Raw genomic sequence first — 21,653 nt, forward strand, 5'->3', positions numbered from 1 at the left:
ATGGGGATATTACAACGGAACTAAAAGAATGGAAATGTGAAGAGAAATATCTCAAGATGTATAACAGCAAACGAGTATCCGAGTACTAAAACAGTACTCGAGTATTCGGCCTTCCGAGCGAGTACCCGAGTACTCGTGTACTCGTTGCCATCCCTATTTTCAATAGATGAGTTTGACTACCCCTCTTGTATCTATTGTCCCTCTTTTATGTCCCTCTTTTATGATCGTTTACCAACGTCTTTTCGCTAAAAGAAAGGAGTAGGTCCTACAAATTTCAGGTGCATCTGATGAAAGATTTTTGACGCTTTTTTTATATCTTGATGGTGTCTTCTCCGGTTAATTCAATTAGTTTATGTGAAAGATTTGATCTGGTTCATTCATTAAAGTGTACAAATATGCAAGCTTAAATATGAAAAATCTATCAAATACAAAAAATGTATGCCATAAAATGTCACTGTTCATATATGTGTTTTGTCAAAAATGAATGTGACGTCATTCGTGTTCATTCTCATCCTATGTGTATGTGTTGTGTTGTCAACGTATATTTGTTCCACTTAACAGAAGTTCCAATGGAAACTTTGTTATAAACAATGTCATAATATCTCTTCCTGTTGGAACAAATATTCTTTACTATTTATTCCGTTAGGAACATTTACTGTAATATCTATTCCAGTGGAAGTAATATTCCAGAATATTGTTTCCATTTGGAACTCATATTATGAAGGAACTATTCCTATACAGGCAAATTTCATTCACCGGAAATTCACCTCAAACGAGTTATACGTGAAACTCATGTGAAATCTGTTTATGTTAAAATTAACATGAAAATCACATGAATTTTGTTCAAACATCTAAATTTTCAAATTTAAGGAAAATCATGATAATTACCAATTTTTTGGTGGAAAAGTTCAAGTGAAATTCCTTTGCAATTTTTCACATGACAATCATGTGAATCTCAATTCACGTGAAATTCACATGAAACTTTTCACGTGAGTTTCATGTATAAGCTCGTTTGAGGTGAATCTCACGCGTGAATTTTTTCATGTGAATTTCATGCGAGATTCATGTGAAATTCACGTGAGCTGCCTGTGTATCATCAAATACAACATACATTGCGTTGTATCCTCGCACCTTTTGAATGTTTGAGGGGAGTTCTGAATAAATGAACTTCATAAAAAAGGTGTACACATTTTTTACTAATACTGAAATTATGTTTTCTTGAATGATGCACTACTTTTCGACTATTCCCTTATAACTGCCGTAACGTTTATACATATTTTGTGTTCGAAAATTTCCAGTTGTATCGTTTGTTTGCAGACAAAATGTGGTTCATTGTTTGCGGACGGTTTCAAGAGTTTTTTTGTTTTTTTTTTAATAACTAATAACAGATTTGTTTTATATTTTGTGACATTGCAAACATCAATCTAATTGAAGCCTAATTATTCAACTGCTCCATCTACTTATTATTCTGGTATCCAAAGACTTTAGTTTCTGTCTGTTTTGCGTTTTATTTTAGCGACATAACGTTAAAATTAAGTCCCTTTCAAATAGCACAACTCATGGTACGGAATTTAAAAGTTACGATTATTATTTTTAAATGGATAAAACATTTTTTTCTTGTTAATTAAAGGAAGTTGAACTTATGATAGGAAAACTCAAAGTCTGAACAGAGTTTTATTGTCAAGGTTAGAAAAACTATAATACAAGAATGAGATTAAAGCTGTTACGGAGATTATTGTTTGAAAGGGAAACAACCACATTTGATCTTGTCTTACAAATCGTCTCTTGATAAGTTGATTTGTCATATTTAATGTTTATTTCACTGATAGCATGTCGAAAAGTCCAAAGTGTATACTTAAGTCATGTTTGCCTCAATACAAAAGATATAAGTTACAGAGGTTAAAGGTGAGACAGTATTTAGGTTTTTAAAAATAATAATATATAGACCTCAGCCATAGTTGAATTAATCAATGAATATGTCAATTCAATGATATAACTTTAAATTAACAAATCAGATCTATGCAGCGTTCAGTACGACTTCTCGTAATAATAAACGGCAAAATGCGACATATGGTTTTCGTCAATTAGTAAAATTGATCAATTGTAAAAACACAAATAAGAAAAAGATATATATCATACATTTCATTGTTGAAACAAAGCAATAATATATGTCATTTAAGCTATTACATATCCTTACTAATAAACCACCTTGATTTATCTTTTCTCTTTTTCTTTTTTTCTTTTTATGCCGAAGGTCAGTGTGTCTCTGTTGGTAATCCTATTTCTCAACTAAATAGCCAATAGTGCTGGAGGTTGCTTAAAGCCAATAACCAATTAACCCCTCTAGTGCAAATAGTTTGTAACAATAATTTGCATTGGACAAATATTTTCAACGGTTGGAGTTCACGTTCTACAAGTCAGTAACTGAGAATAGACCACTTTCAAGTTTTTTCGTCCCCGGAGAAAATTTGTTAATTATGCGCGTCTTTATGGCGTCATTTACAGATAGAATGAATCGCCTGTATCCTTACACCATAAAGGTACATCAAGCGTCTAAGTGATCGTCATTGCGCAGGATAAACTAGAAAAAATATTTGTTCTGTAATGACAGCAATGCTGAAAGATAATTATGACAGTTCGATTTGCCGAATATTTCTTGCAATATAGCGTTACCGTTTTCCATCCACTCGCTCAACATTGGAACAGAAGTGACGACACCCCTAAACGCACGAACAATGTTCACTAAAACCAAAACGTTTTGACGGAAATGCATCGAACTCAAAAGTTGTTTATTATTTGATTTCACTGTCGCAAATATTCGTTCTCAATTTGCGACAGTAAAATCTACATTTTATGAAGGCCAAGCTTTATATATCATACATGTATATCATAAATCTTTCTTTTTTTCGATTCAAAAAGCAAAAGACTCGAGACAAGTTCATCGTTTGACAGGAACTTAAATGATTAATACGTACCAAACGTGTAGCAGGATCTGTTTACATTTTAGGAACACATAAGATAACCCAAGGTTATGATGAGGTTCGTGTTGAAGCACAAAAGTTCACAAAAATAAAAGGAAGATAGAAAACAATATGCACATGTGTGTGTGTGTGTGGTGACAGTTAGAATATACAAATGACCGAACCGGAACCGGCTCCTTTTGATCTTCGCATACAAATTTAGTCATTTTGCACATTTTTCAGCTTGTTTGTACCCTGAGTGTTATAATACAAAGTTTGCTTAACAGTTAGAATATTCCAACGATCGAAGTGCTGACTACTAAAAGACATTTAAAGACGAAATGATAGACAACAGAATTAAATTCATCTGTAACCCGTACTTTGTTTTACGAAAACATTCCTAGTGGAAAATCTGAAATATAAAACTAATTAATAACAGATAAGTTTCTTGAGTCCGTTCGACTGTTGAAGCGTAAATCAAAATAGCATTGCACAAGTTCATGTTTTTCTCTGATTATTAATGACTTCCTTATACATTAAATGCATCGGAGTGCTTTTAGTTCTTATTTGCAGTAAACACTGGTGTTAAACTGAACCTGGTAACTGCAGTTGCAACGATCCCAATATGGCGGAACAGACATAGTAAATAACCTCATCATAGAGACCAGAATTAAAATTTCATGTTTACGCCAGACGCGTGTTTCGTCTACTAAAGACTCGTTTTTGACGCTCGAATCATAAAATGTTTAAAAGGTCAAATAAAGTATGAAGTTGAAGAGCATTGAGAACCAAAAATTCCTAAAAGTTTTGCCAAATACAGCTAAGATAACACTTTACAGGAATAAATTATAAAAACATATGTTTTACCTATGTTTACTTTCGCTATATTTTAATCTACCTATAGGCATCCTTCAGATGGTGATACGAACTTAATCTGTCCGACATTATTATTCAAAGTTTTGAGTTTTGTCTTACAAATTGTAATTAGGACGTCAAACAGATATGAGCGTCACTGATGAGTCTTATGTAGACGAAACGCGCGTCTGGTGTACTAAATTATAATCCTGGTACCTTTGATAACTATTTACACCCCTGGATCGATGCCGCTGCTGGTGGATGTTTCGTCCCCGAGAGTATCACCAGCCCCGTGGTGACATGAATATCAAGTATGTGTTCATTTTTATAAATTTCCTGTCTACAAAACTTTGAATTTTTCAAAAAACTTAGGATGTTCTTATCCCAGGCATAGATTTTCTTAGCCGTATTTGGCACAACTTTTTGGAATTTTGATCCTAAATGCTCTTTGTACTTGTTTGGCTTTATAAAACTTTTGATATGAGCGTCACTGATGAGACTTATATAGACAAAACGCGCGTCTGGCGTACTAAATTATACTCCTGGTACCTTTGATAACTATTCTTACACTGAGTGCAAAACTTTAGAAAAATATATATAATAATCTTGATTTGATCGTGTCCTTTATATTTATATATCAGCAACAGCTATAAAATGTATTTTCAAAGGTATCCATACATAATGACGACTTCAGTATGTATATTAATGAAATTTATTCTGTTGAACTTACTTTAAATAAAGCTAATACTAACAATGACCACTGCCCTTTTCTCGATCTTGATATCTATATCACTAATGGAAAGCTGAATACTAAAATTTATGATAAAAGGGATCCCTTGTCACCATCTTACGGTGTTTATATATCTCAACTTGTACGATTCGCTCGTGTATGTAACAATGTTTTAGATTTTAACGAGAGAAATTTATGTATTACTGAAAAAATTATTACACCAGGGTTTTCGATATCACAAACTAATCAAAACATTTACTAAATTTTATCATCGGTATAAAGACATCATTCGTAAATATAGCTCTACATGCAGACTTCTAATACGTTCAGGTATTTCACATCCAATTTTTTATGGAAATATTCTTTATAAAGCACAAAGGTGTCAGTATTCACCTCAGAAACTTACAAAACCTTTGAATAGACTTATTAAGAAGGGATATAATTACGATACTGTTGTCAAGTCATTAAAGATTGCATATTTTGGCGTTAATATTGAGTCACTGATAAGGTCTTTGCATCGGAACTAAACACATTTATTCTAAAAACAGTTGTTGGCATGACACGGGTTATGTTCTTCTCATATATGTTATGATGGTATGATAGTAAACCCCTAACGGGAAGGATTTTGCCTGATGTTCATTTGATGAAATCATAATCTTTCAGTCAGTTTAATTGAAGTCTGGAGCTGGCATGTCAGTTAACTGCTAGTAGTCTGTTGTTATTTATGTATTATTGTCATTTTGTTTATTTTCTTTGGTTACATCTTCTGACATCAGACTCGGACTTCTCTTGAACTGAATTTTAATGTGCGTATTGTTATGCGTTTACTTTTCTACATTGGTTAGAGGTATAGCGGGAGGGTTGAGATCTCACAAACATGTTAACCCCGCCGCATTTTTGCGCCTGTCCCAAGTCAGGAGCCTCTGGCCTTTGTTAGTCTTGTATTATTTTAATTTTAGTTTCTTGTGTACAATTTGGAAATTAGTATGGCGTTCAGTATCACTGGACTAGTATATATTTGTTTAGTAGCCAGCTGAGGGACGCCTCCGGGTGCGGGAATTTCTCGCTACATTGAAGACCTGTTGGTGACCCTCTGCTGTTGTTTTTTATTTGGTCGGGTTGTTGTCTCTTTGACACATTCCCCATTTCCATTCTCAATTTTATAATGTCACTTGTCAAGAAGGTATTGAAACTATTGTGTCATAAATGTCGTTTCGTTTAGTTAAGCTGTTACTTTATAGAGTTATCTCCCTGTAGTTTTAGGTACCACCTTAAGCTGTTACTCAGATAATGAAGATTTTTTTCTGAGTAATAAGAAGAGGGAATAGTTGATACATTTATATGCACAGCAAATGCTTTCTTTGAAGTCTCAAACAAATTTCAATTATACAAATTTTGTACACATACTTTACAATTTTACTTAGACAAACAAGTGAATTATATATATAAACCGTATTTGTGCACATGCAAATGTAATAGGCTATTTGGCAATTCCCGTAATTGACCCTGTAATAAGAGATCCCTTTTTTAGTTGTCACCCTTATGAGGGACATTATTTTTTATATTCAATGGAGAGCTACCAGAAAGAGCAGATTTAGTTGTGCGTAATGGGAGTTATCTTTCAGGTTTTAAAATCTTTTAATTACATTTATTTGTTGTTAATCCAAATACTTTTGACATCGGAAATTATTTTTTCATGAATAATTAGTTAAACCGCTGATACATCACTTTCAATTCATAATGTCGGTTAAAAGCTCATTATGTTGACTCTGTTTGTATACCTTGCCGACTCTAAATAAAGCTTATTTATCATTTATTATATAATGTTTTTTGGTAAAAGCTAATTGTGTCCGGTTTGGAACCAGTCTACGATTGACAAAGGGAAGTAATTTGTTTAAAAAGTGTGTAATAACAGAATCAAATCGGTAATTGGCAAATGGGCTATATGAAGATAGAGGCAGGAAGATATTATTATATGGACAGGACAGATATATTGTGCATTTATTGTAACAAAAGTTCCATAGACGACAGATTTCATTTTTTATTGGAATGTAATAAATATGCTGACATTAGGGGTAAACATATCACACAATACTATTGGAGACATTCCTCTACTTATAAATTGATACAATTGTTATCTGTACAAAATATTAAAGAACTAAACTGTCTTGGTAAATACTCAAAATTAGCTGAGAAAATACGCTGCTAACTTTTTACAAATCTATGAATTTTATACTCTGTGTTATACTTTGTATTGTGTATGAGTGATTTAATGTACTTAGAATGTATTTAACATTTGATTATTATATGTCTGTTCATGTGATATGGTGTATGTTTATTAATTTGTCAAAAATTTGATATATATCCTTTAAGCTGTACTTGCTTTTGGAATAAAATATCATTATATAAGTAAACATTTTCAATAAAGTGTTTAGAGTATGTAAATACCTGTTCATTTATCGGCCATATTTGAAAAGGTAGAACAAGTTTAAAATTTTTGCAAATTTCATTATTTCGAATAATTGCTCTTTTAAAAGAGACGATTTCGTGATCGAATTTGAATTTATCTTGTTAACCTAATAAAGAAATCGTACACTAACGAAACATTGTGGTTTCACAGCAAAGTGTACTGGCTATAAATACTTTTTTCATAACAGAGATTGTAAGACGAATGATGACAATGGATGACAAAAAACATTCCTACGTTTTACCGATTACTTTTTATGAGAAAACATGAACCTCACTCAAGACAGCGTTTCATTATATTATAATCTTAATGTGTAATACAATTGATCAAATTGTTTTAAAGACCAAAGTTTTCATTTTAAAAGCCGATTTTTTTTCAATTACAAATATCACGTGATACTACTAATAATGATTTTCATGCTTAAAAACACTCTGGCAGACGATAGTATCATTACTGCCGCGAAATGGGTCGCACGTGGTTAGCTTTGTTTGTCGTTGCGACAACGTTTGCTTTGTCTTGTGCAGACTATAGTAATGTAGGCCAGTACAATTCTTACAAGAAAAAGGAGTCTTACGGCAGCTACCCTCTTTATGGAGGACAAACCCAAGGATACAACAATAACCAATACTACGGATCACAAAGTAAGAGTTATAACAACGACTATGATTATGGCAAAAACAGCTATAACAAAAAAGACTATGGCAAAAAAGATAATGACTATGGAAAAAACGATTATGGAAAAAAAGACTACGGCAAAAAAGACTACGGGTATGATAAAAAAGATAGCAACCGCGGTGGTCGTAGAGGAGGTCGAACTGACTCGAGTCATTTTGGCCTTGCTCGAGATTTAGTTATCTTGAAAACTGCAATGGATTTATACGGAGATGGCCAAGGATACGGAGGTCGAGGCGGATCTAGAGGTGGCCGTGACGGATATGGATCTGGCGGCTACGGCGGGTATGACAATAAAGGAAAGAAGGATTATGGGTACGATGATCATAAAGACTATGGAAAAAAGAAAGATAACAAGTATGATGATTATAAAAAGAATGATTATAAATATGAGGATGATTATAAAAAGAAAGATTATAAATATGAAGATGATTATAAAAAGAAAGATTATAAATATGATGATGATAAAAAGAAAGATTACAAACATGGAAACAGTCATGCCTTTGGATCCTCAAACATTTTTGGAGCGGATGATCGTTTTGGTGGAATTGGTATTGGACAACAGGGTGGATTTGGAGGTGGGCGTTTTGGTAGAGGAGGAGGTGGACTAGGTGGTGGATTTGGTGGTGGGCCTGCTGGTGGATTTGGAGGAAGACATACTGGTGGATATTATGGAGGTAGACATACTGGTGGATATTATGGAGGTGGACGTTTTGGTGGAGGAGGAGGAGGTTTTGGTGGTCGTGGGGCAGGAGGTTTTGGAGGTGGACCTCTTGGTGGAGGAGGAGATTTCGGGGGTCGTGGACCAGGAGGAATTGGAGGTGGTTCTGCTGGTGGAAGACATGTTGGAGGTAAACATTTATCATGTTTATTTAATGCAAAACAAATAATGTGCTAGTAGTTTAGAAGGCAAAAATTGTCATAGACAAGGACACTATTGCAACGAAAATCAATAAATCATTTTTTTTTTTTATATACAAAAATATAAGATATTTGGTTGGTTTTGGGGACATTTCCTGTTTTTGTGTCACTTTCTTGATATGTAAATAGGCCTGTGAACAATAACTAGGGTTAAAAAAATTAAATGTAAGTAAAAAAACAAATTTGTATTTTTTCTGCAATTTCATGGACAAGAAAAAATGTTGGCTTCAAAAGTCTGATTGAAGGAAATGTGTTTGTTAGTTTGAGTAAATAATGATATCAAACGCACTATTTTTTGTTCAGAGAAAGGCTACTTTTATGTTCTTAATTACAGTGAGTGAATTGGTGGTGTAACATCTTAACAGTCAGCACATTTATCTATTTCGATTACTTGAGTCTATATCATAATTTAAAAACAAATAACAACATTAAGAGTTTTTATGAATAATCTTGGTGATTTAAGGCGAGACATTTTGAATTTATTGTGTTAATATAAATGCTATTCCGATATTTAAAAGTCGCTTCCAGACAAAGCTTTTTTAGAAAATTGTGTTTGTTTTATTTTGTGGTGTTTTTGTGGTGTTTTTTTATTATTTTTTACAGGTTTACTGGATGGATTGGAATATTTGTTTTAGTAGGTAAGTACAGGACAGATTCCATATTTATCTATTTCCAGGTAGAAAAGTAGAAGATGGATTTCATTATTTATTTGTTTGCAGGTTAAAAATATAAGAAGATGAATTTCATTATTTATTCATTTGTAGGTCAATGGTTTTGTGGCTGTAAACCATTTTGCGAATACAATGAAAAATTCGTCAATGTGTGCCCACACTTTAAATGGTGGAAAGTTTGCTGTAAATGGTTGCCTCATCACAAGAAAAAATATGACCACAAACCAAAAAACGAATACAAGCCATATGACGACTATAAACCAAAATATGACGATAAAAAGAAAAACGATTATAAAAAATATGACGACTACAAACCACAATATGGCAACACACAAAAGTACGACAACTACAAGCCAAAGTATGACAACTCATATTAGTCTAGTTAAGGTAAGTGTTCTCATATGTTTAAAGATTTTGTCTATGTGTGTTACATTTTAGTGTTATGTCGTTGTTCTCCTCTTATATTTAATGCGTTTCCCTCGGTTTTAGTTTGTTACCCCGATTTAGTTTTTTGTCCATGGATTTATGAGTTTTGAACAGCGGTATACTACTGTTGCCTTTAATGATAGTATGATACTAAACCCATAACGGGAGGGATTGTGTCTGATATTCATATGACGAAGGCATAATCTTTCAATAAGTTTAATTGAGGTCTCGAGCTGGCATGTCAGTTAACTGCTAGTATTCTGTTGTTATTTATGTATTATTGTCATTTTATTTCTTTTCTTTTGTTACATCTTCTGACAACGGACTCGGACTTCTCTTGAACTGAATTTTAATGTGCGTATTGTTATGCGTTTACTTTTCTACATTGGCTAGAGGTATAATGGGAGGGTTTGAGATCTCATAAACATGTTTTAACCCCGCCGCAATTCCCAAGTCCCAAGTTAGGAGCCTCTGGCCTTTGTTAGTCTTGTTTGATTTTTAATTTTATTTCCTTGTGTATAATTTGGAGTTTAATATGACGTTCATTATCACTGTACTAGTATACATTTTTTTAAGGGGCCAGCTCCAGGACACCTACGGGTGCGGGAGTTTCTCGCTACATTGAAGACCCATTGGTGGCCTTCGGCTGTTGTCTGCTCTATGGTCGGTTTGTTGTCGCTTTGACACATTCCCCATTTCCTTTTTCAATTTCATGTTCAAATTACGTTTCGAAACTAACAAAATGTAATATTCATGTATTTAGCTTCCTTGAAATTACTTGCATACCATAAACATGGATGGCTAACGATGTGTCTGACTTTGAAGAGTACATATTTCTTGGATTAGAACAGATAATATGGCAGACGAAGTTCCTGACTTGGAAGAGCAAAGTAAATATGGCTGATGTTCTTTCTGACTTTAAAATGCACATACCTGATACGAGATTCTTGGCTCGGACAAACAAATGGCTTTGCGGGGTTTTTTTTGGCTTGGAACAGCCCACGATTAAAGTAGCACGGGAGTAAAATTTAAAATAAACTTTCCAATAATGCAGTTTTTTTTTCAAAAAACACGTGTATGTATATCTAAGCATAATGATCATAACCTATATATTTGTATATTTTTTACATTAGATATAAGCAGTGGTCAGGACGTACTTTGGAATATACAGACAGAAGAATGGTTTTGGAGAATTAGATTTTTTACAATTAGTTAAAATAAAAAAGTCCTGAAAAAAAGGAAGATATTCTGTGCATTATGCCAACTTATAGATTACTGTATTCAGATAGGTTGAAAATGTTTAAGGAAACAAATTTAATAATACTACTGTGATATGTCTATGTTATTTCTATAAACGTTCATTTAAATGATTACCCCCACTCATAGTATGCATTATGTCTGTCCCAAGTCATGAGCCTGTTATACACAAATCTCGAGTTGTATTTAGTTAGTTCGTAACAAAACACAAACGTCATACCCATAGCAAGATGAAACCGTGAGACATGGACAAATATAAAACGAATAAACTTTAAAAACAAAATAATAAAAGAAAAACAAACATGAAACACAGCAATAAACGACGTTCATTGAAATTTATGCTCCTTACTTTGCACAGACACTTACAGAAATCTGGATTATTAAAATAAGGTTGCATGTGGTGCACCAACCATTCACCTAACCTGGAACAGTGCAGGTGGTGCACCAACCAATCACCTAACCTTGAACAGTCGTTGAACAGCACACCATTAGAACAAAGTATAAACATCAGTTTAAAGAGTTTTGTTTCATCAGATCGCCCACACACAAAACAACTAACAATATGACCCCACGTAGTACTGATCTTAAAGTACCTGTTTTAATGAAAACAAATTCAAAATATTCAAAGCTAGTAATTACTTATAAACAAATAATGTTTCCTAGACATGATTATCAGTTAGTAAACATCAAATTGTTTGAGCATAATGCTGAAAAGTGCTGAAAACATGACATTGTGCAAAGCCAAAACATATGTATCTACAGAATGTCACAACATAAATGTTCAGAAATGAAAAAGATATGGTGCTTGGTAGATTACAGTTGAGAGTCCATTTAAAGGATCGAAAATTTTACACGGATTGTATCTTAATTTAACAACATAACCTTAACATCAAATATGTGGTTCCTCGTTTGTTATAAGATTCTACAGGCATACAGAAAAATTTTCTAAACCAACAGTGTGTATTAATATATAATCATTTGACAAAGATTATAATTAGGTTGTATTGTTACACCACTGTTCCACTGACTAAAGTTAGTGGAGAATGTTTTGCCCGCAAACATGTTTATCCCTGCCACCTTCTGTATGTGTGTGCCTGTCCCAAGTTAGGAGCCTGTAATTCAGTGGTTGTCGTTTGTTGCTATGTTACATATTTGTTTTTCTTTCATTATTTTGCACATAAACTAGGCCGTAAGTTTTCATTGATTGAATTGTTTGGCATTTGTCATTTCAAGGGCTATTATAGCTGATTACGCAATATGGGCTTTGTTCATATTTAAATGCCGTACTTTTACCTGTAATGGTTTACTTTTTATGCATTGTGACTTAGATGGAGAGTTGTTTCATTTACCTCATACTACATCTCATATCTATATAATCAATATCACCGTAAAAAGTAAGATACGATTTCACGTTTTTTATACGATTTCATAGGTACAAACATATTTCCGATCACATTTGTTTCTCAATATGGTAATTTAGTAACGATTTAAAGTCATTTTTGGTACAAAATAATCTTTGACTTAATAATACTTTCACCGGTGGCATACTGAATACACATGCTGAAATGTCTCGCTTTCTTTACTTATCATTGATATTATGTTGATAGTCCAAAATATAAAGCTATATTACAACTGTCACATAAGCTCAACATTAACCAAGAAAACGAAACATTGATCAATGAACCATGAAATGGAGGTCAAGGTAAGATAAACTATGCCAGGCAGACATGTACAGCTTACAATTCCTCCATACAACAAATATAGTTGACCTATTGCTTATAAATTAAGAAAAACAGACCAAAACACAAACATTTAACACTAAGCAATGAACCGTGAAAATGAGGTAAAGGTAGAAAAAACTGCTCGACTGACATATAGATCATAAATTATTTCCATACACCAAATATAGTTGACCTATTGCATATAGTATTAGAAAAATAGACCAATACTCAAAAACTTAACTTTTGACCACTGAACCATAAAAATGAGGTCAAGGTCAGATGACACCTGTCAGCTAGACATGTACACCTTACAATCATTCCATACACCAAATATAGTCGACCTATTACATACAGTATTAGAAAAATAGACCAAAACTCAAAACTTTGAACACTGAACCATGAAAGTGAGGTCAAGATCAGATGACACCTGTCAGCTAGACATCAAACCTTACAACCCTTCCATACACCAAATATAGTCGACCTATTCCATATAGTATAAGAAAAACAGACCAAAACACAAAAACTTAACTATAACCACTGAATCATGAAAATGAGAACAAGGTCAGATGACACCTGTCAGTTGGACATGTACACCTTACAGTCCTTCCATCAACCGATTATACTAGACCTATTGCTTATAATATCTGAGATATGGACTTGACCACCAAATCTTAACCTTGTTCACTGATCCATGAAATGAGGTCGAGGTCAAGTAAAAACTTACTGACGGGCATGATGACCTTGCAAGGTACGCACATACCAAATGTAGTCATCGTATTACTTATAATTATAAGAGAGAATTTAATATTACAAAAAATCTTAACTTTTTTCAAGTAGTCACTGAACCATGAAAATGAGGTCAAGGACATTGGACATGTGACTGACGGAACGTTCGTAACATGAGGCATCTTTATACAAAGTATGAAGCATCCAGGTCTTCTACCTTCTAAAATATAAAGCTTTTAAGAAGTTAGCTAACGCCGTCGCCGCCGCCGGATCACTATCCCTATGTCGAGCTTTCTGCAACAAAAGTTGCAGGATCGACAAATATGATGTATAAACACCAAAAAGAACTGAACCGTCCTAAAAAAGGCTCTCTTACAAGATTAAACTGAAAGCAATTGCTTGTGTCGTAAATCTTTTCTGTGGTAAAATAAAATATCTAAATCAGAGAAAGGCCCGTTACTGGTGTTTATGATTGATGTACTAAAATTAAGTTCTTAAAAACTCGGGCAGTTTTTTTTTCATAAAATTATTATTATGTAACAAAATAATATCATAAAGATAACACTTTAAAGGTAATTTGAAAATTTGCACGTAGACAGGTGATACAACTCAAAATATACCTATGTAGTTTAATTTTGGATGTAACGCGTCTTCTGATTGGCTGACGTTATTTTGTTATGAGCCCATAGACCTTATTTAGTCATGTGACCGTGACGTCATAAACGGTTTTTCACGGTTTTCTACGGTTTAAAATGGAATTTAGAATTATAAGAAATGACTGTAATATTTTTTCTGTCTATTCGAAATAACATAAAAAATGTGGTGCACACTGTTAAATAACCCGCTACGCGCGTTTTTCGATGTGCACCAAATGTTTTATGTTATTTCTTCATAGACAGAAAATATATTACAGTCATTCCTAAAGTAGTTTAACTTAAGGTAAAATATTCATAAAGTTGCAAAAATTTCAAAATTTGGTTGAACAGACAGTGATTTTTAATTGGTAGTCTGACACCTAGAACAAAACGCAAACTCGATATTTTATTACTTTTCCCCTTTTTACGTTAATTTGTTTTTCCTTAAAAGGGATGGATACCAATGAATAAACTCATCATCGTGATTGACATTTCGCATGTGTGCCAAACTCTAGTCTAGAAAAGACTTACCAGTGACGAATCAAATAAAGTTAAAAAGACCTTGAATAAAGTCGAAGAGCAAAAATGACCAAATATTCCTTACATTTTTGACAAATACAGCTTAGGTAAAGTAATTTCTTAGGTAGAAAAGCCGTAGTGTTTCACAAATTCAAAATTTCATAAACAGTATAACTATATAAATTAGTACAGTTCATTGGATACGTTTGATGTTAGGTGCATAAAGAAGGAGAAAACACTTGGTGTTTTCTACAGATGAAGTGTTATGGACCTACATGTATATAACGTTTAGCATTTAAAAATATACTATTATTAGTATCGAAGGTGTCCGCAGTTACGTCGAATCGAAATTATGTATTACTGCGCGCAACACGAAGTCCCATTTTTGTGATTGTCTTGTTTATAGCTAATTGAATTTAGAGTAGAAATCACGTGGTAGAAATACTGGATGATCGGTCGATAAGGGCAACATTTTGTTGAATGATACTAAACAGGCATTCAACAATTTGTAAAAACCAAACAATATAATACGCTAAAGTATCATGGCTCCGTAATGACATTCATTATAGAAAACCCACGGCCAATTTATGATGCTTTTGTGTAAAATGATGGATTACGAAATATTGATGGATAAAGTGGTCACGTACAAAGCTAACCGAAATGTTTACATAAATTACTTTAGTAAGAATGAAATTGATCACCTTAACATGTGTTAATACCACTGTCTCATGTTAGCGTGCTAGTCGTGACCGGTTCAAACCAAACACTTAAACTTGACATTTGCTGTTCTCCCGTCGCGTATGCTTAAAAAGAACTCAGATATTTTAGATCGCCAAAAAAAAAGCGCTTAAATAACACCTTATTCACATTGTTTTGTATTTTGTGGATATTTGAATTTGCAATCTTCATAACTTATAGAATGTTTGCATTTCAATTATTGAAAAGTTGATCATGATTCGATGTTCATCAATATCAGCGAATAATAATTAGAGTAAACCACTGGAAATATTTTACGTGATTCGAATTCGAATCACCTTTCTGAGAAGGTTGATATATATATTTTCAAAATATAAAGCAGGTTCTAGATTTATTTTCTTTCGATTTGAGACCAAAGAAAGACCAATGCATATGTAAGGCAAACGTCAGACTCAGCCTTTTCACGGCATTTTTTTTTAAATCAAATATCTCAGATATATAGCCTAGAATCCTGATGGAAGATTTTCGATATAAGGCAGCGACCATTTGATTTTCGGGGGGGGGGGGGGCTATGTTTTTTTTTCTGGACAATCTATTTTTTTCGCGACAAGTCAAAAACAATTTTTTTCTTTCAATTTTAGCATAACATATAGTGGCAGCTAAGGGTGAAACAAACAATTTTTTTTTCTCAGAATCAAAAACAAATTATTTTTTTCTCCCAAAACTGGAAACAAACTTTTTTTTCCAAAAAAAACATAGTCCCCCCCCCCCCCCCCCCCAGAAAATCAAATGGTTGCTGCCTAACTATTCGAACTTGATTTGGTATTGAGACTAGTCTGTAAGGACTACTACGTACATCATTTAGGAGGAAATGTGAGCGTCTATTGTCAGGTATAACATAACAAATATCTAACATATATGCCATTTAAATTTCAGAATCTAAAGGTCTATTTATAATTTCATTGTTCTACCCCAAAATGAAAGTAACGTCTTTGTATAAATTTCAATTATTTAGGACACTTTAACCAATCAAAACGTCTTAGTTTACTTTTTTGAAATGATTATTCATAATACATCATACTCTGATACAGCGAATTGAAAACGGAGACAAATTGTATAGATGTACCCAAAGAAGTTCCAAAGCCAGGATTTTCTTGGGATGAACACATCAATAGACTTTTCGAGAAATTGAAAACTGCTATCATAAGCGAAATGGAAGAGGGCATCTTTGACAAAGGTGAACCTAAATGTCTTCAAAAACTGGGATTGGCTTTTGGATGTTTAAGAAATAAAAGCAACAGCCCGAAAGTCATAGATCGATTGAGATAATTAACATCCGGGAAACAAACTTAAACGAGGAAAACGCATCAACAATAAGAGGAAAACAACAGAAACACTGAAGTGCAACAAATACAAAAAACAATGCAACACACACAGAAACGAACTATGAGATAACTGCCATTTACCTAATTGGTAAAGGGCATATAAAGAAAAATGGTGGGTTGAACCTGGTTTTGTGGCTAGCCAAACTTGCGCTGTTATGGCAATGTTCAATATATAACACTTAAATGACAACCTTACATGACAGTACAAACAAATGCAAGAACATTCAGGACAGAGAAATACAGAAATAGACAATGCAACAGTTTATTTCGACATTCTAACCGCAGAATAAAACGAATACATAAAACAATATAGGACAGCACATGAAAACAACAAAACCACGAAATGTCTGTCACACGACTTGTTCAACGCCGCAAAAGTGACGTCACAGTTAAATTTCTAAATATTTGATATAATTCAAGATTAGAAACATTGTTCCTACATAGGAAGTGAACCATTCAGTTGTAACACAGGATAGCAAATAACGCGTGTTAGAAGTAGATGTATACATCAAGCTAAATCCTGTTATGCGCCAGTAGAAGGCGAAGCTCTGGCCATGGTCCACGCTTGGGACAAAGCAAAGTATTTTGTAATGGGGTGCGACGATCTTATTATATAGCTGTTGACAGTTAATCTCTACTGAAAATATTCAGTGACACATCTTTAGAAGACATCTCAAATTCACGCCTTTGAAATTGAAAGAGAAAACACTCAAATATCGTTTCCGAATGATTAATGTACCAGGCGTCAAACATCATGCTGCTGACGGTTTGTCACGTCATCCAACTTGGAACCCTCAAAAATCTTATTCTCTCAGTAAACATAGCAGCCATCAAGAAAAGCACAATGTCGTTTCCACTTGCCTCATCATTTTTATCAAACATACATGATTCAGTTTATAATTATATGATACTGAAATTAACTTTCTAATTCGAGTGTTCCACCCAGACCTCTGATGTCATCGGACTACCCATTTTAATGCGTCTGTTCTGACTTCTTTCAATACAAGGGGATTTGTTACCTTGTTAAGTTGACCGAAACTCAAACTGGCCAATTGTTGACAGATCATTGAACGGAGCAGCCGGATTAATAACCTGCCTTCGACGGATACTTGTAACTTTTGGACTTCACGATGAACTAGCATCTGACGGCGGTCCTGAACCTATTTTGCTACGAGAGAGTTTCTTCAAGACTGGAGTTTGCACCATCGCCTATCGTTAGTATCATTCCATGATAGCAATTGCACCCGGATGGAAGTTGGAGTTAAAAACCGTTAAAGCTTGGTTGCTGATAACACTCGTCTCAAAGGTGATATCGACACGGATGTATTTTAATGGGCTATTCTTCAGTACAGAAATATTCTCGACAGGGACACAAAACTTTTACCTGCGATGTGCGTCTTTGGTTGCTTTCATTTCGATTTCGCCAGAAAGATATTCTTCTCACAATACTTGCAGGGTACCTTTAAGAAATCGCCACATCAAACAGGGCGAACACTTATTAGAACACACAAAAAGACTACCTCAACTTGCATTTGGTGAGCGTGTGCGTATTTAGAACGAGATAGGACATAATCCACGCAAATGGGACAAAACTGGCATCCTCATCGAAGACAACCAATTTGATCAATATGCAATAAAGGTTTATGGGTCTGGAAGAGTGACTTTACGCATCAGAATGTTTTTGAGGAAGTATGATCCATTACAAGGGCATCAACACAACAACGACTTTACAGGATGATCTTTGTTGTAAGAATGTACCTGCCCCATTAACACATTTGACACCAAACAAGTACCAAAACCGACTTTTGATACATTAATGGAAACCCTAACACCTTCTAATCGGAAAAGCATTATCCACTTTGTCAGACAACTTCAGACTCCAAGGACAAGTCTACATAAGAAATCACCTATTCATCAGACTTGCCTAGCGAGCGCAAAATGCACATTCTAGCAACGCTTAAGACAGGTCTTTCATCATCCTGACTTCCTAGAGTAGAAAACACACAAAGCACCGTCGATTAGAATTCAGCGAAACACTGCTTGAGAAACAACAAAAAAAGCAGCTGACCACCAACAGTACTCCGTTGATTATTTATCAAACAGAACTTACAATACAACGTAAATCTAGTCGTGCTAATAGACTACATGCCTTGCAATCAGATTATAATATGGGTTAACAATCATCACATCGACACTTTGTAATTTTTTTTCTAGCATTTCAACTAACCGATTATTGTGAATATCATCTTAGTCACAAAGTTATAGTAAACAGATGTGTGTCACCTTGTATTACAGGAGCCAACAACTTGGGTGGAGATAAGAGGTATAATTGTCTTATAACTATGGACTCATTTGTGCTTATTAATGTTGTATTACAGATGACCGTAGACATTTCTCTACAATAAAGACTTGTATAAATAATAAACATAGTTTAAGGATAACAACAAATATGGACAGCACACCGATTATAAAAACATCATAGACCATAAAACTGCACATCTGCTTTATTACCCAAATTATTTTTTTTATAAACGAAGCATTACGTTTTCTTAATGCATCATGTAATGAATAAATGGACAGAAAAACAAGCATACAAACTAAATCAAATTCAAGGACATATAATAAAAATTAGGGTGTGGATGGGGTTTACTTATTAGAGTATAATGAATTAAGGGTGTGGATGGGGTTTACTTATTAGAGTATAATGAATTTCGCTATATTTTTCTATAAAAGAACTTTATCTTATACATGTTATAGTTAACAGAAAAATGAAATAAAACATGGGGTCACCGTCCATTTACACTCACAATCTGCCTTCGAAAGAAGCATACATTTTTGTTAATGTCCTTTTTTTCTGTTGAACTAATAGGAGAAATAGCAGTAATATCGAAATAAAAAAAGAACTTAATTAAAGAAATCGCTTAAATTTTACAATTATTTAGTTTATGTACAGCTTATTCAAAAACAACAATAAAAAATATAGGTCACCGATGAGTTAAAAAAGATATTTCAATTTTAATGCCAAAAAATGGCATTTTTGCACCAAAGGGAGATAATTTGGAGCTTTTTTAATGATATCTACATTTTAAAAGTCATCTGGGGCCAACACGAATTGATTTTTTGGAATGATTTTTGAACTATATGATAAAGTAACAACTACTAAAGGTAGTAAATAAAATTTGTAATGAAAAATGAATGTTTAATTTTTTCCTGAAAATCTTATACCCGCGAGCCTCCTTAAATAGAGACAAGATAATAATAGGCTGCTAAACTATAAAGAATAGGGAATAACAGACAAAACAAATTAAATAAGAATAGAGGCAAATGGTCTTTAAAAGTACAGAGATATTAAAGAAAGAACCCCCATCCAGACCATGTATAGGTGCAATAGTGTAACACCATTAGCAATATCCTTGATCTTTTATGCAATCAATCAGAGAAATCATTTATCATAATTTTTAAAAAGAATATTTAAACTAAAAAACGCATCAAAAGAAGCAATGCAATGCATCATGGCAATATATAGAATTTTATAAGTAATCCCTTTAAAAGAGTTCTCATGGCGTAAAAATTATTCCTGGCTTCACGTACGTAATGAGTTTAATTTGGTTCGCATTACTTCTTAGCGCGACAAATTTTTCTGTCATCTTGTGTGACAGATATGATAGTACAAGATCGGACAACATTCATCATTCTGACCATGGTAACAGTCCTTATTTTGGACCACAGAATAATGGATACCAAGGATATCATGAAAACGCAAAATATAGACACGGAGATAAAATTTTAGACCCATATATAAAAAAGGATGATTACACCCAAAATTATAAAAAAGAAAGACCTAAGACGTATGATAGAAATAACTATGAACGAGCAGACAGTCATAACGATGGTCACTTCGGCACACAAAATACATTAACTTCGAGGGCCTTTGAATTAATCAAACGATTCGCCGCCCTAAAAAGAGCTACGTATTTATATGATTCGGTATTTGGACGAACAGTTCATTCGCATCATCATGATGGGTATCAACAATCTAAACGACACTGGAAAGGGTCTGATAGGTTTGAAGAACATTCGAAAGGATATGATAAACCCAGAGAACATTCAAAAGAAGCGAATGATAAGAGGAGACATAAAGGACCTGTACATGTTCATGACGACATTAGCACGGGCGATGATGTTATTGATTATGGTAATGGCGGGAGTGATTACGATAAGACCGGTAAGCAAACTGATAGACAAGATCATGATTACGAAGATAACCAGAAATATGACAGACGTTTTGAAGAACTGAACGGTGACCATTTTAGAGGTGAAAGTTATAACCACAAGAAGAAGAATAACGGATATATCAATGATCATCAAGTTACACATTATGGCGGACATAGTAACGAACATGAAAGTAATGATTATAGTGGACATATTAAAGGAAGTAATGGTAAAGATAATGCCGGAGGTGAGATTTATTAGTATAAAAATGTTACATTATCAATTATAGAGACAGTCAAATTTACGAGGTCAAGCGAGCTTATTTGAAAGTTAAAGTTTATTAAGTATAATTTTTTTTTGTATATGTAAGTTAACTCGTCTGCACAAAACGTATTCGCTGCTCTGTTTAAAAAAAAACAAGCATTTAAAAGACTGTTTAAAATAGACAGTATTTATATAAAGAAACTAAAAAAGAGGAAAAAATAAAGGGTTCATATATATGCTTGTTTTCGTGTGTGAATATCTATCATATATAGACAGATTATGTTAACCATATATTTCTTTCAGGAAAATTGTTCTGCATATGTAAACTCCACTGTGCATCTAATGAACTGTTTATAAATATATGCCCTCAATTCCATTGGTGGAAAGTCTGCTGCAAATGGTCACGTGGTAGTCATCACTGACTATGACCAACTACAAATGAAAGTGAGCAATACAGCGTACTAAAAGAGAGTAAAATAGATACTTTGTTACCCCAATGAGTAAATTGGTTTCAAAAATATAGTGTTGCTATTTTT

The 21,653-nt window shown here is 33.6% G+C and overlaps 2 protein-coding genes across 2 annotated transcripts; both read left to right on the forward strand.

The window, feature by feature from the left end:
* Nucleotides 1–7,440: 7,440 nt before the first annotated feature.
* Nucleotides 7,441–10,944, forward strand: LOC139496416 (RNA-binding protein cabeza-like). The gene is made up of 3 exons (XM_071285007.1): nucleotides 7,441–8,535; nucleotides 9,370–9,663; nucleotides 10,836–10,944. The coding sequence occupies exons 1-2, from the start codon at nucleotides 7,476–7,478 to the stop codon at nucleotides 9,651–9,653; spliced, it is 1,344 nt and encodes a 447-aa protein (XP_071141108.1). The 5' UTR covers nucleotides 7,441–7,475; the 3' UTR covers nucleotides 9,654–9,663; nucleotides 10,836–10,944.
* Nucleotides 10,945–20,235: 9,291 nt separating this feature from the next.
* On the forward strand, nucleotides 20,236–21,653 carry LOC139494654 (uncharacterized). Its single transcript, XM_071282815.1, has 2 exons — nucleotides 20,236–21,100; nucleotides 21,421–21,653. The coding sequence occupies exons 1-2, from the start codon at nucleotides 20,236–20,238 to the stop codon at nucleotides 21,537–21,539; spliced, it is 984 nt and encodes a 327-aa protein (XP_071138916.1). The 3' UTR covers nucleotides 21,540–21,653.

The sequence above is a fragment of the Mytilus edulis genome, chromosome 11 (genome assembly GCF_963676685.1).
Source record: "Mytilus edulis chromosome 11, xbMytEdul2.2, whole genome shotgun sequence".
Lineage (NCBI taxonomy): Eukaryota > Metazoa > Mollusca > Bivalvia > Mytilida > Mytilidae > Mytilus > Mytilus edulis.

What these genes read in the sequence shown, in the direction of transcription:
- LOC139496416 (XM_071285007.1), top strand. Translation starts at nt 7,476, where the DNA reads ATGGGTCGCACGTGGTTAGCTTTGTTTGTCGTTGCGACAACGTTTGCT. An exon ending in TGGTGGAAGACATGTTGGAG is followed by an intron (nt 8,536 to 9,369) that starts GTAAACATTTAT and finishes ATTCATTTGTAG; the next exon opens with GTCAATGGTTTTGTGGCTGT.
- LOC139494654 (XM_071282815.1), top strand. Translation starts at nt 20,236, where the DNA reads ATGAGTTTAATTTGGTTCGCATTACTTCTTAGCGCGACAAATTTTTCT. An exon ending in TGGTAAAGATAATGCCGGAG is followed by an intron (nt 21,101 to 21,420) that starts GTGAGATTTATT and finishes TATTTCTTTCAG; the next exon opens with GAAAATTGTTCTGCATATGT.